This window comes from Euleptes europaea, chromosome 1 (genome assembly GCF_029931775.1).
Source record: "Euleptes europaea isolate rEulEur1 chromosome 1, rEulEur1.hap1, whole genome shotgun sequence".
Classification (NCBI taxonomy): domain Eukaryota; kingdom Metazoa; phylum Chordata; class Lepidosauria; order Squamata; family Sphaerodactylidae; genus Euleptes; species Euleptes europaea.
In genome coordinates this window covers 129,203,372-129,226,497 of record NC_079312.1, presented here as the reverse complement: position 1 = coordinate 129,226,497, position 23,126 = coordinate 129,203,372, and the positions used below count along the sequence as shown (strand labels likewise).

General features: G+C 46.9%; 1 protein-coding gene across 1 annotated transcript in view; it reads right to left on the bottom strand.

Annotated features, from left to right (window-relative positions):
• Nucleotides 1-23,126, bottom strand: part of GRIN2C (glutamate ionotropic receptor NMDA type subunit 2C) — a 74,413-nt gene that overhangs the window by 18,118 nt on the left and 33,169 nt on the right. The window contains exons 6-7 of the mRNA XM_056848445.1: nucleotides 18,663-18,816; nucleotides 306-431 (exon numbers count right to left, since the gene is read on the bottom strand). Of these exons, the coding sequence (XP_056704423.1) occupies nucleotides 306-431; nucleotides 18,663-18,816 (280 nt within the window). The remainder of the gene's footprint in view (nucleotides 1-305; nucleotides 432-18,662; nucleotides 18,817-23,126) is intronic.

Below are 23,126 nucleotides of genomic sequence, written 5' to 3'. Positions count from 1 at the left end.
CCTAACTTTGTCACCCACATAACAGCCATTCCAGCTTTATTATGACCTTTCCCAAAACTTCACAGCAAAGCAGATTGGAGAGAGATCGGAGAAAAGCCAAGGGAACCAAAATGCACTATAATACTGTGGGGAATCTGGGGGAAAACCTGCTTCCCAACAGCACTGAACCTGAGGCAGATAACCTGTGTGGAAATGGCCCCAGAAACACGATTGAATTTAGGATGGATTATTCTATATGCTTTCCAAACCATCCACGTTTTCATAACTTTATGATGACCTTCTGCCAAGTTCAGAAAATTACTTACTTTTGCCACTGGTTAAATTCTGGTTGTAGCCAACAGGGCTGAAATATTCAAACATGAAGACGGTGATGGCCACCACAGTGAGACACATCACAAACATCATCACCCACACGGCTGGGCTGTAGGGCTCTGGAAGACAAGAGGAAACCAGTCAACCCAAGGGCACACCAAGCCAGCAATCACCCCTTTATGTTCGCCAGTTGTAATTTACAAGTCCCATCCGTCGGTTTTTAAATGGGGGGAGAAATTAGGACCCTCCATCACCTTCTAGAAATTGCCGGAAAGGGGTATACCATAAAAGGCAGGGACAGCCAGCTCCCACTGGACCCCTTTAGTTTGAGTAGAGCGAGTAACAAAGGTACAAAATGGTTGCTACCCTGCAGCTGAATTCCATCTCAGCACCACCTTTAAACAGCATACTGGACATAACACACATATAAGACAGAGTATCAAAACAGCACCCAATACTGAGTGCTTAAAAAGCAACATGCACTAGGGTTGCCAGTTCCCTCTTCGCCATCGATGGGAGGTTTTTGGGGTGGAGCCTGAGGAGGGTGGGGTTTGGGGAGGGACTTCAATGCCATAGAGTCCAGTTGCCAAAGCGGCCATTTTCTCCAGGTGAACTGATCTCTATCAGCTGGAGATGAGTTATAATAGCAGGAGATCTCCAGCTAGTACCTGGAGGTTGGCAACCCTAACATGCACTCATACTGCATTTATGAAATCTTCTTGGCATTCTGCCATTGTAAGTCTCACATAGCCCACTGTGCCAGTTTCGACTGAGGGCTGAAGGAAATCAAGATGATGCCGAAGACCTAGAAAATGTCCTTCCTGAGCTGTTTACTGCCCACTTGTCTGACTTTCCAAAATCCTGTAAGATTCATCTGTTTTATCCCTGTGCTCTGCCACGACAGCTCCTCTCATTTCAGCAGGGGTTTCTGCAGGTGACAACCTGCAAATGGGCAAAATGAACAAGTGCCTGTACCTGTGTTGTCTCCACTGTGGCTCCCACCTTATGGAATGGCCAACTCAAGGAGGTCAGAAAAGCTCCCACTCTCCTGGCCTTCCTCAAACTATGCAAAACCGAACTATTCCAGAGGGCTTTTCTACACAAGTAAGAAGGCTGCACAGTACAAAATGGTTTCACAAACTTACTGCTGTCTATAGTGATGAGTAGCTGTGTTAGTCTGTCACTAGCAGTGGAAAAGAGTAGAAGTCCAGTAGCACCTTAAAGACTAATACTCTTTTCTATTGCTGTATATGTGTGTGTGTAAAGTACCTTCAAGTTGCAGCCGACTTATGGCGACCCCCTTTGGGGTTTTCATGGCAAGAGACTAACAGAGGTGGTTTGCGAGTGCCTTCCTCTGCACAGCAACCCTGGTATTCCTTGGTGGTCTCCCATCCAAATACTAACCAGGGCCCACCCTGCTTAGCTTGAGATCTGATGAAATTGCAAGGGGATTCTATTATGTAATTTCTGTACCGCTTAATGTGTCAGGTTAATACTTATGCTGTGCTTATGTTTCGTTCTGGGGGTTCCAGACTTCTAATATCCTAGTGCATTAGTTATTGAATGTCCCATTTTTTATTGTACTTATTCATGATGTGTAGTCTACCTTGAGTCCATGGGAGACGATAAATAATAAAAATAAATAAAAATGAGTTAATTAATTATCCGTCTCTAGTACTGTCTCAGAGTTCTTGTAGTCAAGCATGAACACAGAGCAACAGGATAGCTGTGAGTGCATGCAAGGATTTAAGTTTACATTTTCAACATCCAGGTTTAGCATTCCCATACTGGCCCACAGGGCCAATTCCAGGCATCTAGCTGTGTGCGCGCTAGAGTTGCCAGGCATCTCTTCACCACTGGTGGGAGATTTTTTGGGTGGAGCCTGAGGAGGGCAGGGTTTGGGGAGGAGAGGGACTTCAATGCCATAGTGTCCAATTGCCAAAGCGGCCATTTTCTTCAAGTGAACTGATCTCTATCGGCTGGAGATCAATTGTAATAGCAGGAGATCTCCAGCTAGTACCTGGAGGTTGGCAACCCTACTATGCGCTATTGTTTGCTGCAACAAGCTTGACAAAGTGTGCCAAGAAAATGTGTGCCCATAAACACAGTAGGCATGCACTAGAGTCAAACCAACCCTAAACCAAAAACTGGACTGTCTCCACGCCCCCCCCCCCCCGCCCATTTCCCTAAACAAAATCTGAACTCTTAATTGAAAGTGTCTGTTGAACCCAAACTGGAACAGAATCCTAAACAGGGAGAATCCAGATTACAAATTCAGCATAAAGATTCAAGATTCAACCACAAGAAGTGATAGTGTGGTGCACACATGTTAACACACACACACATAAGTTCTAATATGAATGTGCCATGAGTACATAAACCTTGTCTAGAAGGATTTTTATGTAAACCTTGTCTAGAAGGATTTTTATATCTGCTACTGAGTTGGGACTTTTTCTGCACTCCTTTTTACTGAATTAAAAAAAGGAAAACAGATGTCTAGGGAAACAAAAGAGGAAAGATGAATTTATTTAAAAAGGAGAGACATTCACAGTGCAATCCTGAAGGGGGCCCTGAAAGGGGTTTGGAGGCGGCATGACCCCTGTGGTGGCGTAAGTGCCACTTGTGCCGTCCAAATGGGCACTTATGCTGCTGCAGCCTGGGCAGCAGCATTTGTCCAGCACGTGGTCTTGCGCCGGTGACAAGAGGCGTTCCTGGGGGCGGGGCTGACATTTGTCAGCTCCCGAAGCCCTTTTGCCCCGGAAACACCCATTTTTGCCGGTGCAAACCTGTACCGGCAAAAATGTTCGCGTAGCCCTGTGAAACTGCATAGAGCACAGAACAATTTCACAAGGTTCAGGGGGGTTTTCATTATCAACTTGTTGCACTTGCCGCAGCAAACCACTCAGGAGGTTGCTGCCCAAGAAGTCTCTCCCCCCCCCCTCACCCAAAACCTACTTTCCTGAGCAACATTTAATGTACGGAGGTAGCGAAAGAGGAGCGGGCACGTGCTCCCAGTGAAATACTGTCAGTAAAATGTATCAGTCAAGGAAGTATGGGGGGAACATTTTCAGAAACCTTTAGGTAACCTAAGTGATATTTAAAGTGGGAAATGCAAACAGGCTCCTGAGTCACAGTGGTAGCTTTCAAGAAGCACACACCTCAAAGTGACTTGTCTCCCCTCATTATGAGACTGATAACGGAAAAAATTAATACTGAATCAAGTCACTTGTCAAATGTGTTACATGCACCTAGGCATACAAATAAAAAGGTGTTTTGCAAGGTTGAGACAAACATGAAATACCATTGCTGTGACAAAGTGCTGGAATATATTTTCCCTTGCTTCATGGCTGCACTTTCAAGAGCAAAGAAAGAAAATACATGGTAATAAATTTTAGAAGACAACGTTGATGATATTTTCCAAATTTCAGCTAATGAATGTTCACACTGCACGCCTGGTTCCAAAAGGCTGTTTACATTGGGAGTCATGGAAGTCATTCCCATCTAAGCCCGTTAAGGGGGGAATGGAGCTTCTGGGCTGCTCCCCAGGGATTTCCTGCAGTGGCCCTTTAAAACTATCTAGGTGGGAGATACTGGAACGTCACCTTCTCTCACCTATTCCTTCCTTGTCTGCCTCTCCTGTACTTGCTACGATCTGCGTGCAGCAATTGGGGAACTGAAAGGGGCAGAAGGTGGGGATTGAGTGGGTCAAAGCACTAGTTGGCAGGGGAATGGGGCAAAAACCACAGCAGCTGCTTCTCCCACCCAAGCAGTCATTTGAGAGGCCTTGTGAGGGAGAAAGGACGCTGCACAGCTGGCTCTGGGCCTTCCATGACTACTCCCAATAGCTTTGTGGAATGGGGGTAGGATTGCCAGGTGCCTCTTCACCACTGGCGGGAGGTTTTTGGGGTGGAGCCTGAGGAGGGTGGAGTTTGGGAAGGGCAGGGACTTCAACGCCATAGAGTCCATTTGCCAAAGTGGCCATTTTCTCCAGTGGAACTGATCTCTGTTGGCTGGAGATCACTTGTAATAGCAGGAGATCTCCAGCTAGTACCTGGAGGTTGGCAACCCTAAATGGGGGGGCAGCAGCCAGGGCTGAGAGAGGCTGCTCGCTGTACTTCAGAGACTTGGATGTCCTGAGATACCAAATCTCATCCCCTATGTAAGAGCCATGGGGGCACGATCAAAATGGGATGAGAGCCAGGTTATTACTAAGAGATGTACTTAAAAGAGAGAGAAAAACACACACAGAGAGAGACCAAATAGTTGTCAAATGATAGCAGTAGACAGAGAGGAAGGGAGAGACGGAGATTCAGCATTAAAGGGCAGGCTGAAGGATGGGATTAATTCAGGCCCTCAAAATACAGCAACCGAGGCCCATTTGTCAGCTTGTCCTTCCCTGTCAGGGAGGACAGAAACTTTATCTGATGCCATCAGATGCATTTCATTAGCACGTTCAGGCAGATGAGAGGGAGACAGCAAAGGGTGCGAAATCTAACCAGAAGAAGAAGAGTTCCCACTTTCCGCTAGGCTTAGTTTTGCCCTCTCCCGTCAACAATAAAAGTTGGTTTCGACTCTCAGAGGGAAGCTGTCCTCTTCATCTGTTTAGGTTCCCCACATAAAATATTCATGGAGCGGTATCACTGTGAGAGGTCTGAGGGATTCCCACTGATTCCAGCAGACTTCATGCACTCACTTAGGGATGCCTGTTCGAGCTGGAGAATTGTAGCTTGAGATACAGGCAGCTGTTATGATCTATGAGATGGTCTGGAATATGGAAGGGCCCCACTTTCAGGAAGGGAGATCTTCCATTCACCAGTGCCTTCTTTTGTCCTTAGCAGAGTGGATTTTTAAAAAAACTCTGATTCTTTACATTGGCTGAAAGGTTACATGTAAGTTTTTTTTAAAGGTTTCTGGCATAACAATGTACACAGGCATTTGAAGGAAAGTACAGCTGCGTACATATACACGCTTCTATACCAAGTAACTTCCTGCCACTACTCATGTTAATTATCCAAGGGACTCAGCTCAGATCCACAAAACACAAAGAAGAAAAAGCAATAGCTGGTTTTTATACCCCTATTTTTTCTACCTGTAAGGAGTCTCAAACTGGCTTACAATCACCTTCCCTTCCTCTCCCCACAACAGACATCTTGTGAGGTTGGTGAAGCTAAGAGAGAACTGTGACTAGCCCAAGGTCACCCAGCTGGCTTCATGCCTAGGAGTGGGGAAACCAACCTGGTTCACCAGATTAGAGTCTGCCACTCATATGGAGGAGTGGGGAATCAAACCCAGTTTCCCAGATTAGAGTCTACCGCTCTTAACCACTAGACCACACTGGAGCTTGTACTCTGGATACATACTCGCTGATAAAAACAGAGTTTCACTTGCCTGTAACTGTTGTTCATCTGGTGGATCTTCTATGCAGGCACACATTGGGGACTGTGCAGGCGCAGGCCAGCCATGGATCAGATTTGTCAGCTTTTAGCAAAATCTAAAAAGAGAGTGCTCCCCCTCCCCTTGGGGCATGCAACCCCCCCCCCCACCCACCGGTCACATGACCCAAGGGGGAGGGAGCACTCTTCCCTCCAGTTCTCCAACCTGTCGCCACGGAACCAACCACTGGTCTAGCGGAAAGGTCCCACAGCGGGGAAGGAGGGAGGGATGTGTGCCTGCATAGAAGATTCACCAGATGAACAACAGTTACAGGCAAGTGAAACTCTGTTTTTCATCTGCGTGGCTTCTATGCAGTCCCACATTGGGAGAGTAGCGAGCTCGCTTACCAGGACGGTGGGTGTGGGACAATCACCGAAACAAAGACTGCAGTACGGCACGTCCCACGGCTGCATCTCTCACTGAGTCCACATCCATAGCGTAGTGTTCCATAAGCGTGGAGGGCGTGGACCAAGTGGCAGCCTTACAGATGTCCCAGAGATCTATCTTGGAAGAAAAGGCGATGGAAGCCACATACACTCTGGTAGAGTGCGCTTTAATCATGGGGGGCATTCTTGGTGAGCAAGATCATAGGCCAGTTTAATGATTGACGTGATCCACCTCGAGAGGGTTTGAGGAGAAGCATGATGACCTTTATGGTGTCCCCCAAAGCAAACAAAAAGGTTTATCGTCCTTACGAAAGTTCTGAGACCTCTTAATGTAAAAAAGGAGGGCTCTTTGGACATTGAGGGAGTGTAGCGCCCTATCAGCATCTGATGATGGATAAGGGGGAAAAACAGGGAGGACAATGTCCTGTGTAAGGTGGAAGGCCGATATGACCTTAGGTAAAAAGGATATCTTTGGCTTCAGTACCACTCTATCCGAGTGGAACTTAGTATAAGGAGGGGAATGTGAGGGCGCCGATAAGTCGCTTACCCTCCTTGCTGAGGTGATTGCGACCAAAAAGGCCGCCTTAAATGAAAGTAGAGCCAGTTCGCAGGTGGCTAACGGCTCAAACAGAGGTCTCATGAGCTGTAAGAGGACTAAGGAGAGACTCCACTGAGGAACGGGAGGAGTGACGGGAGGATATAAATTAGTGAGACCTCTCAAAAACTTTTTGGGAAGGGGATGAGAAAAAACTAAAAAGTAGTCGATATCTGGGTGAAAAGCCGAAATAGTGGCTAAATAAACTTTAATGGATGAATTAGATAAACCTTCATCTTTGAGGGTTAAAAGATAATCAAACACAGTAGATAACAGGCAAGTAATTGGCAAAACATCTTTGACCTTAGCCCAATTAGAAAAAAGTCTCCATTTAGCGTAATAGGACCGTTGTGTGGAGGACTTCAGGGAGTGTAGTAAAACCTTAGCTACCCTGTCAGACCACTGCCCTGGGGCCGCACCCTCCAGGCAGCGAGTTGTAGGTCTGGGGGGAAGTGGGAGAGATCTTTCAGAAGAAGGCTGTAGTTCCCTTGCGCAAGCGACATGAGCACTGCAAACCATGACCTCCTGGGCCAAAACGGAGTGACAATGATGGCATCTGTCTTGTCGTGGTTCAATTTGGCCAGGACCTTGTGAAGTAGAGGGAATGGGGGAAAGAGATAAAAGAGAGCCCCGTTCCAAATCGCTTGAAAGGCATCCCCCAGTGAGCCCGGGCTGGCTCCCGCCCTCGAATAAAACCTGTGACACATGGAGTTGAGGTGTGTGGCAAAGAGGTCTATTTGTGGGTAACCCAACTGTCGGAATATTTGGTGTTGTTGCTCAAGGTGAGCTCGTGCGTCTGATTGGGAAGGCGACTCAGAGCGTCTGCTAACGTGTTGCTCTTGCCTGCGATGTGAATCGCTACGAGAGTAGCGTGGTGAGTTATGGCCCATTCCCAAATGTCGCTGGCCTCTTTGGAGAGCGAAATGGACCCTGTGCCACCCTGCTTGTTTATATAATACTGGGCGGTGGAGCTCTCTGTAGCGATCTGAATGTGGTGTCCGTCCAGGTGCCCTGTGAATGAAGATAGAGAAAGACGGATGGCACGAAGTTCTAATAAATTTATGTGCAACCGGGATTCTAGGTGCGACCATGTACCCCGTGACGTACGTTTACCACAATGAGCCCCCCATCCAGAAAGGGAAGCATCTGTGAACAGGTGCCTCTCAGGGGAAGGACAATGAAAGGGGACGCCAGAGAGGATATTGACATCATGTGCCCACCATTGTAGGGAGGAAATGACGTATCTGGGGATAGATAGGCGTTTATGCTGGGGATCTACATTGAGCCTAAATGCCCGTAGGAACCAATTTTGGAGCGTGCATACTCTACCACAGCTGTGGTAGAGGCCATGAGGCCTAACAACTGTTGTATATGATAGGCTGTTTGAAAACGTTTCCTAGTGAATCTAGCCACCAGTTTTGAATGGCGCGACCTCTTTGTACAGGGAGGAAGGCCCTGGCTTGCTCAGCATCCAAACGCGCTCCAATGAAGGTTTGCACTTGTGCAGGGACAAGTTTGGACTTGGAGAAATTAACTAAAAGACCCAGGTTGTTAAGGACTGAAAGGACTAAATCGACTTGAGTGGCCAACTCCGACTGAGATGGACCCACGATTAACCAATTGTCGAGGTAGGGAAATATTACACAACCCTTCAGGGCAAGGTGAGCCACCACAACCGCAAGGCACTTTGTAAAGGTCCTGGGGCCGTAGACAACCCGAATGGTAACATATTGTACTGGTAACATTTGCTGTTACATTCAAATCTCAGGTATTGGCGACACTGTGTGAATCGCGATGTGGAAGTAAGCATCGCGGAGATCTAGCACTACGAACCACATATGCCTGTCCAGGAGAGGAAGCACTTCCGGGAACGTGAGCATACAGAATTTTCTGGTCCTAATAAAGGCATTAAGGTCCTGGAGATCCAGGATAGGACGTTTCCCTCCCCTTTTTATCCACAAGAAAAAAGCGGGAGTAAAACCCGCAGTTCTGGTCGGAAGATGGAACCTCTGCAATAGCCCCCTTGGAGAGGAGACTGTCAACCTCTTGGACAAGTAGGTCAGGGGCCGGTGTTGGAGCGCGGCCCAACCGTCTATATGGAGGTAACATATCAAACTCTATGAAGTAACCAACATTTATTATTTTCAGAACCCAGACGTCGTTGGTAATCGAAAACCAAGCATGGAAAAAAGCAGACAGGCGATCAAGAAAGCAAACGGACACATCTAGTCATGCCTGTTTTGGCTTATTAAAACGGGCCGGAGACCTTCTGGGGCCTTTGCGGACCCTAGGTTTGTTTTGGAACTTCCTTTCGTTTTGAGGGCGAGGAAAGGATGGGCGAAATGACGATTGTGTGAAAGAACCCTGAAAACGGTATGGGCGGGAAGGCTGGTTGGCTTGCCAGCCAAAGTAACACCGCTTAAAGTCGGGTGCCTGAGGGGTAATCCCTAGGGACTTTGCATTTGTTTTATTCTTTTTCAAGCGATCCAGGAAGGTATCCATTTGGTCGCTGAACAAGGACGTCCCTTCAAATGGAAGGTCCTCGATGCATGATCTAGTATCACAGGGGAGCGCAGATTGACGTAGCCAAGCGTGTCTGCGAATAACTATGGCGGATGCAATGGCTTTACTGGACGAATCCGCCATGTGGCGTGCCGCTGTGAGCTGCTGTCTTGCTAAAGACATTCCTTCTGACTGAATGGCTACCGCCGAAGGACGCTGGTCATCAGGAACGACGGAAATTTGAGGGGCTGTGCGATCCCAAAGGGAGTATTGATATCTGGCCATGACAGCAAGGAAGTTGGAAATGCGGAGGCCTACCGCACTGGATGTGTAAATTTTTCTAGCAAGGGTATCCAGTTTACGACCTTCTCTATCTTGCGGAGAGGAATGTGCTCCTGACCTATATTTACCAGGCAAGGCCTCCACTATGACGGAATTAGGTGGAGAGTGCTGATAAAGGAACTCTCCACCTTCCCTGCGAATCTTATAGAGATTCTCTACTCTTTTGGTGGACAAGGGGACTGAGGCAGGCTTGACCCAGTTGGTACGGACCACTTCGAGAATGCTTTTTATCATGGGGAGGGCCACAGGGCCTACATCAGGGCTATGGAAGATATCCATAATATCATCTAACGGACCGGAATCCTCCGGTTTAAACTCAATTTTAAGAGCCTTCGCCATGCAGATTAGTTGTTCCGCGTATAAGCGAACATCTCCCGTAGGAGAAACCGGTTTAGAGTCCCCGACAGTGTCCTCAGGTGAGGGAACTGAAGCGCTGGATTCCTCATCCTCATCTGAACCAGGAGAGAAGGAGGCGTCATACACGGAATGATCAGCGTCCCTTGACATGGAAGGAGACCTGGATAGAGGAGGCTTGCGAAGCGGCGCTTGCATTGGACGGACGGAATCTTTGGATCTGTCATCAGGGTGGTGAGACGGCGTGTATTGATGCCGACGAGAGCCCCCGGAAGGCGAGCGTGAACGGGAGTGATGGTGACAATGACAGTCGACTGAAGAACCTGAGTAAACTGATGGAGTCGGGTATCGGCGTCGAGAAACATCCCGGTGCCAACGGGAGGGAGACCGGCTCCTAGAGGAGGAACGGTGCCTCCGAATGACAGGGCTGCGTGAACGAAGTGAACGGCTATGTCCGGTGATTAACTGCTTGGATGATGAACGAGTGTGAACATCTGGACCATGTGAGCAAAGTGAACGGCTATGTCTGGAGATTGACTGTTTGGATGAAGACCGGCGAGATTGGGAGCGGCGAAAAGTAGATCAGCGCCAACGATGAACGGATTGGCTCAGACGATAGGATCGGCTCCGACGAGACAAACGGCTCCGATGCGAGGATCAACTCCAATGATGGGATCGGCTCCGACGAGAAGAACAGCTCCGACGAGTAGATCGGCTCCGACGAGAGGATGACAGGCGTCTGCGGGAGACGGATCGACTCCGACGGGCGGAACGACGTCGAGAAGAGGATCTGCTCCGACGGGTAGGGCAGCGACGGCGTGAAGTAGACCGACGCCGACTGGATCTGGATGAAGCCGGACTTCGAGAATGCCGTCGAGAAGTCGATCGACGCCTAGGCCATTGACCAGGTTTGAGATGGGACAAACCTTTCGGCGACTCTACTTGGGTCTTTTCGACTGACCGTTGAGAGTCTCGTTGGGTGCTCACAGGAGGGGGTGGCTGAACGGCACCTTCCTGGAGCTCTGCAGATTTTGGCTGAGGCCCCTTATCGCCAGGCTGTGGGGACTTTGTAAGCACCGGAGGCACATCTTTGTAGAGGTGAAGGAGGTGCTGTTTGAACTCAGCCGAGTCTTCCTGGGCCCTGCTCGGACACGGAACCAAGGGGGTAGCCAGGGAATGAGGAGGCGAATCCTCGATAGTAATGGGCTGCTGCGCAGCTACCTCGGAGGCGATCGACGCCGAAGGATGAGATGACTTGGCCTGACATCGGAGTCGAGGAGATGACGAGGGTGATCAGCATTGAAAAGACTTCGGCAAACGCAAAGGCGATCAGCGCCGAGGTGATCTGGAGCGGAAAGCATGGGGCAAAGAGCCGCGGCCATCTTGGGAATCCGGAGCAGTAAACTTTGCCGGACGAACAATGACCGACGAGAGCTTTTTAGAAGGGCCACCCTTCTTGGGTGTCTTTGTTGGGGGTCCCTCTTCGGACTTTGGCTTACCAGTCGAAGTACCAGGCTCAGCAGATTGACCCCATGGATGCAGAGACTCTATGTAGAGGTGAGAGAGCAGGAGAGTCGACCGAGCCCTCAGGGCCTTGTTGGTGAGTTTGGAGCAACTTTTGCAAGTTGCAGGAATGTGGCCTTCTCCCAAACAAAGGAGACATTCAAGGTGAGGATCAGTCTTCCCCATCTTGGTACCACAAGAGGTACATTTTTTGAAAAGTGGAGCTTTCTTGGGCTCCATGGCTAGAGACGAAGCTAACACGTTCTCTCTCCGTGGCGGCAGAAAGAGAACTGGAGGGAAGAGTGCTCCCTCCCCCTTGGGTCATGTGACCAGTGGGCGGGGAGATTGCATGCCCCAAGGGGAGGGGGAGCACTCTCTTTTTAGATTTTGCTAGAAGCTGACAAATCTTATCCGTTGCTGGCCTGCGCCTGCGCAGTCCCCAGTGTGGGACTGCATAGAAGCCATGCAGATGAACTACAGGTTATCACTGATGTCTTGGCTTTCAGGCTACGTATCAAGCTGAGATAACCATTATGGCTTTGGTTAATGATCTCCACCTTGAGATCAATGCATGTAACTGTTACTGTGTGTTCAAGAAGATATATACGTATCTTAGACATGTGTTTATATGACCTTAGTTAAAAGTGTATGGGGAAGGGCCATGGCTCAGTGGTAGAACATTTGCTTGGCATGCAGAAGATTCCAGCTTTAATCCCTGGCATCTCCACTTAAAAGGACCAGGAAGTAGGTGATGTGAAAGACATCAGCCTGAGATTCTGGACAGCCACTGACAGTCTGAGCAAACAATTCTGACCTTGATGGACCAATGGTCAGGATAAAGCAGCTTCATGTGTCCAATCCATGTGTCTATGAATGTGGCCCACTCTCCATTATGAGCCCAAATTCACACTAAATAGTCTGAGAGTAAGAAGGAAAATCCTCATTCCACCATCTCTCATTCCTGTGCTAAAGGAATTGTTAGTTTAGGTTCTATACCTGGTTTAAAGGAACAGAATATGCCCAACCTGGGCAGTGCTATAAGGTGTCTTTGACAAGGTGGATACAGGAAACATAGAAATATAGTTTACTGAGGTGCATCACTATAAATATATGGGCTGAGTAATTAACTGTCTTAAGCAATCAAAAGAATCCAGTACCACCAAATACTAGAAAGCCCACAAAAGAAGTCACTCACTTAAAATATCAGTACACTGCGCCAGTGACTACACGCTAGCAAGGGGAGGCCAAAAGTTGTAGAGGAAGGTACTGATACTCCAGAAGTCCAGTTCTCAAGGTAGTGGTTCGAACATCTAGGCAGCAAATGACCCAAAAGGGAACGATCCACATGACAAGTAGGTAGGCAAGTAGGTGAGGTGAAAGACCTCTGCCTGAGACCCTGGAGAGCCACTGCCAGTCTGAGTAGACAATACTGACTTTGATGGACCAAGGGTCTGATTCACTATAAAGCAGCTTCATGTGTTCTTCTTCTGTTGCCATCATATTTTTCAAATGTATTTATTCACACTTCATATATATATGATGCACACACTACTGCATTTTTCACCAGAAGTACGCAATGTGCGTGTGCTTGATCATAGAGTGGGCTGGGCAAAGCTCCATTGTTCCAAGAATTAGCCCATACCCAGTTTGAAATCCTAGACCCATCAATCATTTGCTGTGTCAAAAGGCAAGCACAGCTGTATATGTCAAGTATAGCATTGCAAATCTTTCTGGAGCATGACAGCAAGATGTCAGCTCCCCCATGGTAGGTGCCGCTCACTTGCTCTGTACCACGCTGTGAAGTGCTGACTTGCATAATATTACATGTGCGCATGTTTATAAGCTACCAAATTATAGAAGGCACAATACATTCTTGCACAAAGTAGCCATGTAGCAAAGGGTAATGTTTCACAGAAAGCTCTTGTGTAAAGGGGCATTAATTTATTTTCCCCACGGATATTATAACTTGTAATCTGCTTCAAAAGCTCCTGTTTTCCATAATTGCTGTTTTGCAATTCCCCCCCCCCAAAAAAACACAAAAAAACACCCTAAGACGACTCCTTGGTTCATTGCAGAGATAATTCTCTGTGCCCAGCTTGCCTCTGCTTTTGTTTATTTTAGTGCCTGAAGCTTTTGGCATATATGAAGGTTGGTGCTGGAGAAACAGGAGAAAGAAAGTGACAGCTTTTGTTTCACAACAGGGAGGAGGAGGAGGGGCAGGCCTAAGAAAGCCCCATCTGCCTCGGAGGGACTGTCAGGGGAGCCAATGGGAATTCAGTGTCCTCACCTTGCACTGAACAGTCGTCTCTGGGGGAACTGTACAGAGTGGAAGGCAAGGCTTCTTTGGCACCATCCTTCTTTCAAGGGGAAGGAGAGGTTTGTACCATAAGATGCTGGAACTAGGAGGTCTGGTCTAGCCCTCACCTTTCAGGTGCTGAAACAAAAAGGTGTCCTATAGAATAACGAGCCCAGTGAGGAATTCAGGAGCTGATGGAGGACGGCGGCTGAAGGGCAGAGGCCGGGAAGCCTCCAGATCAAATCTTACCCCAGCCTCCAACTCAAAGGGTGGCCTTTAAACAAACCACTGCCTCTGCCTCTCAGTCTATCTCACTTGCTGCTTTTAGGCTGCTGAAAAGATCACTGAGAGAACATACAGGAAATGCTCTTATTACCTCAAGTGTGCTTTATAAATGCTATTATTGCTGTTGTTGTTACCCATTAATCTATAGTTAATTCAAATCTAATCTACAGTTAATGCTAATCGAAGAAGAAGAAGAGTTGGTTTTTATATGCCGACTTTCTCTACCACTTAAGGGAAAATCAAACTGGCTTACAATCACCTTCCCTTCCCCACAACAGACACCCTGTGAGGTAGGTGGGGCTGAGACAGCTCTAAAGAGAGCTGTGACTAGCCCAAGGTCACTCTGCTGGCTTCATGTGTAGGAGTAAGGAAACAAATCCAGTTCACCAGATTAGCCTCCGCCGCTCATGTGGAGGAGTGGGGAATCAAACCCAGTTCTCCAGATCAGAGTCTACCACTCCAAACCACTGCTCTTAACCACTACACCACACTGGCTCTCTAAGTAAACATACAATTTATTTTGCCCATGTGTATATTATCTAATATTTACTTCTTCATATAGTTGCATTCCAGACCCCAAAGACTGCAGCCTTGCAAACAGTTAAGGTTGCTTAAACCCCACTGAAATAAATGGGATTCATTTTATTTATGTTCTGTAGAGCCTGCCTTTCTCGCTGAGACTCAAGGATGATTACACAGTGTAAGTAGACTAAGTGTATGTGGAACTACCAACACAGGTAATGGAAGTTTTCGTTATCCAGAGTGGACTCTCCAGTAAGCAGTGATTTAAGAAATCTTCCTTCCTTCATTGGCTGAAACTCAGTGTTTAAAGAATTTGTCAAAATGTACCTGAGAATAACAACTAGGCCCAGGACCAGGTATATTCAGCAGTCCCTGTCAAACAGATTTGAACTTTGGCCACACGAGTCTCATTTGTCAGTGCTTTCTCCTACTTAAGTCACAGGAGAACCATCTCTTGTCCACTACAGCTGTTAGACAAGAGATCACCTAGGAAGTGAAGAGTGACCCCTCCAAGGAACTATTGTACATTCAGGCTGAGGGCCAAACCAGTCATGATGGTGTCTACAGTATGACCCGTAGACGCCACAGGCATTTTAAAGGGATTTAAAAATGCCAGTATTGAAAAGGCACGGGGAGATAAGAACACCTCATCCCGCTGCACTGCAGTGCCAGTTAGGATCAGGCCCTCACAATATTTTTTTTAATCACCTCATTGGGCTTTAAAATGATAGAGGCAACTAATGGTCAGCCCTGGGGACACCATCACATTTCGTTTGGCCCCGACACTCTAACCATTACCCCATGCTAGCTCTTATATTTGAGTATCCATACCAGAGTACAGATAAAGTCCCAGAAGATTGCCCAAGATAGTCCTGGCCTCTGAAACTTCAGAGCCTTATAAATAGCAAGCAAATTGCCTCACAAAAGAGTCAACATCAACAGATGCTGTGCGTGATAGAGACAGACGTCTGACTGTGTGAAACAGGGCTTTTAAAAGTGTTTCTGTGTGTGTTGTGTGCGACTTATTTATTTAGTCGGTTTTATATCCCGCTCTCATTCCCCAGCCAGGGCCGGGCTTAGGGCAGCTCACAACATAATTATCAATGCATTCAATGCAATAAAATTACAATAAAACCGTAAGGTTAAAACCATTCACAAAATCAACACTTTCACAGCCCCAAGAACATCAAACACCACAAATAACAGAATGGCGCTCATTTTGCGGCATAGGGGCTGCTGCAGGGCCTGCGGACAGGCAGGGCCCCCACATATTAGTCGGTGAGCAGTACAAAACAACGTAAAAAGGTGGGGGAGGGGAGGGAGGCCAGCACTGATGGAAATCCTAACTGTCCTCAGCCATAGGCCTGGTGGAATAACTCCGTTTTGCAGGCCCTGCGGCATTCTTAGGCGACAATCATAAAGAAATTTTCCTGCAAGTAAGCCCCATTAAATAACATTGGGTTTACTTCCAAGTAGACTTCCTTAGGATGGCCCCCTTAAAGTACCATAGCCCAGAAATGGGATGTTTTAAATTCTGGGAACTGCTGGGGTAAACTGAAGCTTTGACCAGAGAGAAGCGTTCAGCGCTGAAGACCAGTTTGCCAGAGGGAGAGCCACGGAAGCTTACTGGCCCACAATGAAAGCGAAAGCCGAAATGACAACCGGGTTGATCCTACACAGAAGCTTAACCCAACATGCGGCCTCCCACTTGTTGTCTTTTCAAAATTACTCTTAGGATGTTACATTGTGATTGATGCATTTGGCAGCTGACAGAGAGTCCAGCTGAGATGGAGCAGCAACCAGTCATGACGAATAAGAACAGCCGTAAATGTTAGTCCTACAGTACATTTTGTCCGAGTAGCGTGAAGGGATCTATAGTCACTGATGAAACCTCCCGGTTCTCTGGTTTTAGAGTGCCTCTTTTGCCTGTTGGGATCAGGCCAGGAACTGTGTTGCGGCCTGCATCAGTTCAAACTGTAAGTCACTAACAAACTGAGAAAAATCACAGGGCTGGAAAGATCAATTGGCCTTTACAGGACAAGAGGGAGGTAGTTCACACAGACACAAGGGAAGGACATTTGCTCGGGCCACTGCCAGCTTTATCTCCATTAACAGACTTGATTGGTTTTAACTGATCAAGGCATAATAAGGTTTGTTTTTTTTCAAATCTTGCCTGTGAGCATTCTTCACTGAGGGGCATACCACACAAAGGCATGAAAAGGTGCCTCGCAGTAATTAGCAGGGCAGCGGCAGGATGGAATGGCCTCCACATGTCCCTGTCCCCACCCCTTCCCCTTGTGATTTGTCACAAAGGTGCAGAAGCACTGAGGTGACAGTAATCTGGGCACACACATACCCCACTGGGCGACCCCAACCCCTATTCCCCTTCACAGATGAGCAATGGTTAAAGAGACACAGGATACAGTTCTTGCATAAAACACAGAATGTTCTATACTAATAGACACAGAATCACAGAATAGTTGTTATAATCTGACTGTAAGGAATGAAAGAAGAAGAGTTGGTTTTTATAAGACGACTTTCTCTACCACTTAAGGAAGAATCAAACTGGCTTACAATCACCTTCCCTTCCCCTCCCCACAACAGACACCCTGTGAGGTAGGTGAGGCTGAGAGAGTGTGACTAGCCCAAGGTCACCCAGCTGGCTTCATGCGTAAGAGTGGGGAAACAAATCCAGTTCACCAGATTAGCCTCCGCTGCTCATGCGGAGGAGTGGGGAATCAAACCTGGCTCTCCAGATCAGACTCCACGCCTCCAAACCACCGCTCTTAACCACTACACCATGCTGGCTCCCCAAGCCTTTTCATTGAGAAAATTTCATCTTTAAAAGATCTAAAGGAGGAGATGCTACAGAGTTCTATTGGCCCTGTTCTTCTGGCCATCTTGAAAAGTGTAAGCTTCCGCTGGAGAAGGGCAGAAATGTTTTACAAAAAGAAGAAGAAGGGATACCGGAGAAATAATGACCTTTTTAATTTAATTTCTATCTCCAGGATGTTATTACAACAAATAATGAAGCAATTCATTTCTAAATATCTAGACCTACATGGGGTGATTGCTAGCATTTGGTATGAATTTGTTAAGAGCAAATCAAGCCAAGGTAAGAGAGCTTCCTTCGCTGATAGGATAAGCTCATGTAATAGATAAGGGGAATGTAATGAATATCATATATCTTGACAGCTCTGCCTCTTCCAAGCCCTGCTATCTTTGTCCTGGAAGGGGAATAGCTTGTAACTACGTCTCTGATGGTATCTTTTGCTGCCAAGCTTTCTTGATACCCTTTCCCTTTAATATTTCCATCTACATGACTTCTAGTGTCAATTCCCAAAGCAAGCTGCAAAATATTCTTTTCAAACTAATCGTTTTCACATCTGCTGCTAAACTTTGTCTCCCCACCACCACCTACATCTCATGCCAAGCACAATCTTTTTTTCTCAGCCAGGTCTTCTATATCCGTAACTACCAGTACAAAATAACTGAATCGCTAATCAACACACCTTCTGTGTTCGGTTGTGCTTAGGGCTAAGTCAAAACTATTCATGGTTTTATGTAAACATTTTCATTGACAAAGACTATGTTTTTATGGTTTTAGATTCTCCTCGCAAAAATGTTTGCTTATTCATCAGCATTACCCTTTCTGGCCCTCACTGTCAATGACTTCACTTGCTCCTAGTAATGTCATCATACAAGCAAATCTGATTGGCTACACAAGCAGTGTGATGTTATCCTGTTTGTGGTGTGATCCCTGATTGTGTGGAATTTCCCAAGTGACTAATTCAGGGAAGAAAAAACAAAGGCAATCAGCAAAAATGGAATCAAGCAGCAGCCATCAGGGGAAATAATGGCACCGCATAGGATAAAATAGGGATTGTTTCCAATATGTTGAGGAAAACACTTTTAAGTCCTAAAAACGTCTATTTCACCTTGAAAATAGAAACTGGAGAATATCTGGCACAGTCTTAAGTGTGCGTAAGTATCCCATGTGTGAATTAACAACCCCTCCATTATCACTAGTACATATGAGTTGGAATTTCCTGAAAAATAAGTCAAGAGCCTTCTTGCTCAGCACCCAACTTTCATTACCGTTTCCACACCACTTCAGTCCTGTTGGCCATACCTAGAAAAGCAGAGGGTGAGACAGTTCCATTGCTCCTTGCCACCATGACGCTGATGCCAGTCTCCACAAAGGGCACAGAGAAATCCACGATTTGTGAGCGCTCCTCATTGATGGTGAGGGACCCAATGGCCATGTCTGCTCGCTTGTAATATACCTTTGGGGGGGGGGGACACACAAAGTAAGTATGAAATGACAGAAATAAACCCATACACACCCATTAAAAACGCAACAGACCTAGTTCTGTACGGCTGAGAAGAGTGTCTCGACCCCTTCCCTGTCCCATTCTGCATCACTTAGCTAATGGGGAAAAACGGAGGGACTATAAACATGAAAGTCTCCCCTGTATCTAAGCTATCTTTGCGCACAGAAAGCTGGCATGTCAAGGAGAAAGCCTACTAGACTCCCTGACATGCTTGCTTTCTATGGGTATGGATGCTCAGGTTGGTTCCTAGCTGCATCAGCCCATTGTTAGCTGGCTGTGTCCATCTGCCACCATACTCATGATTCAGCCCAGATTACATTTTTACCATGCCAACACAAATGCTCAGGGATGTTTGTGGTGGTATGGTGAATTTGGGCTGGATCGTGTATGTAGCTATCTTGTAAGGGGTGAATCGTATGCTTGATATCTTATTTACGTTTATAGAAAACCTTCCTGAACATATAGTGGGTAACGGAAGGAGCCAGACTGGTACTCCCTCCCTGACATGTTAATGCTGTCCCCTGCTCCAGTTTGGCTAGTGCTATCTTCTTTTCCCTTTGTTCCTATCAAAAATATCATTTTTTAGCATTGTTCTGCCTTAGGAACATTGTGAGCAGATTCTCAGATACATAGTTATATTTTGTTCCACTTTTGCAACTTTTAAGAGAGAATAAATGACTGTTGCTGTAATTGTATCCTGGTTCTGTGTGTTCCCCAGAACGCAATCCAGCTCTTGGGACCATGTAGGATAATAGTATGGCCCATCAGGCTTAGACTCTGCTTCCCAGAACCATGGGAACCAAGGCCACATATCAGAAAAGACAGCTAACTTAGACTGAATCAGACACAGGCCTAAAAACCAAAAAAAGGAATCTTGTGGTGCTTTAAAGGCTAACAGGGTTATTGATGCAGAAGCGTTTGTGCCATAAGGATCCTTTGTGGGGTTTTGCTACAACAGACCCACATGGCCACACCACTGGAATCAGTCACAGCTCTTGGAATGACACAAACCCTCGATTCTACGACACAGAAGTTCAGGTTCACAGAGTAGGCCATGATAATTTACGAGATTTGGGGTTAGGGCTTGGCTGGGGGAACGACAGCATAAAAACTTCAGGGCTAATTGGCAGTAGCAGGGAAGCAGAGTACTGAGGCAAGACTGGAAGTCTGAGGAATGAGTAAAAAATTATGCACCACTTCAAAATTACAGCATTCAAATTCATCTCGGGGGATTTTGCAGTTTTGTTTTGGAAATTATATTTTGAAGGATAACTCCAGGGATAATGCACTTCTCTGCTGTATCTGCTCCTTCCCTTCCTGCACACACTGCCCACACATCGGCTTTGGGGTTAGCTGGCTTCCAGTGCCCCCCCCCCCACACCACCTCCTCTTTCTTGCACTCACACATGTTCAGGAAGAAGTGAGATTCCTGTGCGTTCCCTTTAAGCCTCATTTATTCCTGCCGGGCTATAAGAAACAGAAAGGGGCTCCACTCCTTTCTCTGACTCAAACGCCCCTCCCACAGGACTAAAAAAAATGCCCCAGAAGCCAACGCTATGTCATAGGGGCCTATTTCCTCCGGGGAACGGGCAGGCAAAGCTTCGGGAAAGATCAACGGTCCCAGTGCCAACCAAAAGCCAACCTTTGACGCCAGCCCTGCACATGGGAGTTTTTGATTTCTGATCCTCCTTCTCTGTTAGTAGCAACCTTCCTATGGGCCCATCCAGTGGCTGTTGCAGAGGAAGGTTTGGATCAGACAAGAAATATTTTTTTTGCCTCAACTTGCCAAACTTGTATATCTTAGACTACTCCCTCCCCCTTTAAATTAGTAAGTCCCAACAATATTCATACACTGATAGTGTTAGTAAGAAAAAAAACTGAGTTAGAAAATAGGCTCATTTGAGCTAGGGGAATTTGCTTGAGAACTTCCCCCAAAATATGTTTCTGTTGCTGCTTTAGACTTCCCAGACCTTGCAGAAGTCTTATGATTTCCTCACTTGTTGGGCATATTAATAGGCTCACAACCTGGTACAGAAATAATTGCAGTTTCTGAAAATAGCTTAGTTATGAATATGAGCATGCAGTTCAAACACAGGGCTGTATGGCTAATGACCCCCTGCCTGGTGACAAGCCGAGCTCCACCTTCTCTCTCAAGGAGGCTTAACCACATTTGCCAACACGCTCGCTCCAGTGACTCACAGCAGTTTGAAACACTGATACACGTCCACAGCAGCTGGTTTAGATGGATCTATGGCTCCTTCCTGGGGTGATGCAGAGCAGCAGGAGCACTCCAAAGCAGAGTCTGGAGAAATGTTTAAATATGACCATCCCACTTGCTAGCCCCTCCGGTAACCATGCCCCTCCTTAAATTACTAATCTTCAAGTGATCAGTCGGCAGGACTGGAAGACACATAAACATCACCCAGTCCTTTCTCACAGCTCTCTACACACAAATACCTTTGACCAATAAGCCTGTATCATCCTACATCTAGCGAGCCATAAGGACAGAGCAGATTGGACTAAGGCAGCAAGTTGCTTGAGAGAGAATGAATACCGTTGAGTCGGACTAACTGTGTAGCTGAGGAAAAAGCACTAGGCCCATCCCCCAGCTTGGGAAAGTGGCAGAGAATGGGGGGGGGGTTGTGTGTGGAAAGGAGACAGCTAGTCATAGAATAGAATCACAGAATCATTGAGTTGGAAGGGGCCATACAGGTCATCTAGTCCAACCCCTTGCTCAATGCAGGATCAGCCTAGAGCATCCCTGACAAGTGCTTGTCCAGCTTCTGCTTGAAGACTGCCAGTGAGGGGGAGCTCACCACCTCCCTAGGTAGCTGATTCTACTTTGAAACAACTCTTACTGTAAAAAAAAAATAATCCTACTATCCAGCCGGTACCTTTTCGCCCGCAATTTAAGCCCATTATTGCGAGTCCTATCCTCTGCTGCCAACAGGAACAGCTCCCTGCCCTCCTCTAAGTGGCAGCCCTTCAAATACATCAAATTAGGAACCAAAACGTCATGTTCTTATTTATTAATTTACTTACTTAGAAAATGTTTATGCCACCTCTCCAGGAACCTGCCTGAGGTGGCTTACAAAATAAAAATAATAAAGCATTAAAAAATACTTATAATCCAGCAGAGGGGAGAAAAAAACAGCCCAGCATAAAATTATAAATCATAAAAACAGACCACAGACAGTTTAAAATAAGTTTCCAGACCAAAACAGCATTAACAAAATCAACCCTTTAATTAAAAGCCTGAGTAAACAGAAACTTTTTGGCCTGATGCCTAAAAGAGAGTAACACTGGCAGCAGGTGAGCATCAAGGGGAAGGGCAATCCACAGGCAAGGTGCCACTACTGGAAAAACCCTGCGTCTGGGTGCCACCTGCCTCACCTCTGAAGGCTGGGGCACAGAGAGAAGAGCTTGTAAGGCAGATCTTTACTGGCAGGCTGGACCATACAGGAGGAGGCGATCCTTCACCCTTTTTTAAAAATAACAGGGACAAGTTAAATGTAGGGAGAGGGGATGCTGAAGTAAGGAGGAGATTCTGATACTTTTAATGAGGGTCTGTCTCAAGCTGACAGGCTGCAATTCTGTTAGAGGCCTGTGCCGGCAGCAGTGGGGAAAAAAAAAGACAAATGGGATGGAGTGGGAGAAAGGCTGGAGACAGGTGAACCCCTCATTGAAGTCTAGAAGTTTAAGATCCATCCCAGGAGTAAATCCTTCATCACCAGCAGTAAAAACAAAGGCCTGAGGGCACATTTCACAAAATTACCCTTTTATCCTCTCTGGGTCCACTGCAAGGACTTTCAGTCAAGCAAGGTTTATGAGTTCCATGCTGAAAACTCAATTTCCAAGTGCACGAGGCCTCAATTCACCTCAGGACCATGGTATGTGAAGAAAGGTTCTTAAGCCTCTCCCGGTGCCACTTCCCCAATCTCAAATAGCTCCAGGGAACAGGTATTTGCCCCAAAGGGAAACTTGCAGGCCCTGATGGTTTTCCATACATAGGTTTCCCCAACAGGGCAAATAGCAGCTTTCTGGGCCATTTCAGGTCAAGATGACAGAGCAGGAGAGGGGATGAAGCCCCCTCTCCTTGTGCTAGAGACCTGTGGTACAGAGTGGTAAGCTGCAGTACTGCAGTCCAAGCTTTGCTCACGACCTGAGTTCGATCCCGACGGAAGTTGGTTTCAGGTAGCCAGCTCAAGGCTGACTCAGCCTTCCATCCTTCTGAGGTCAGTAAAATGAGTACCCAGTTTGCT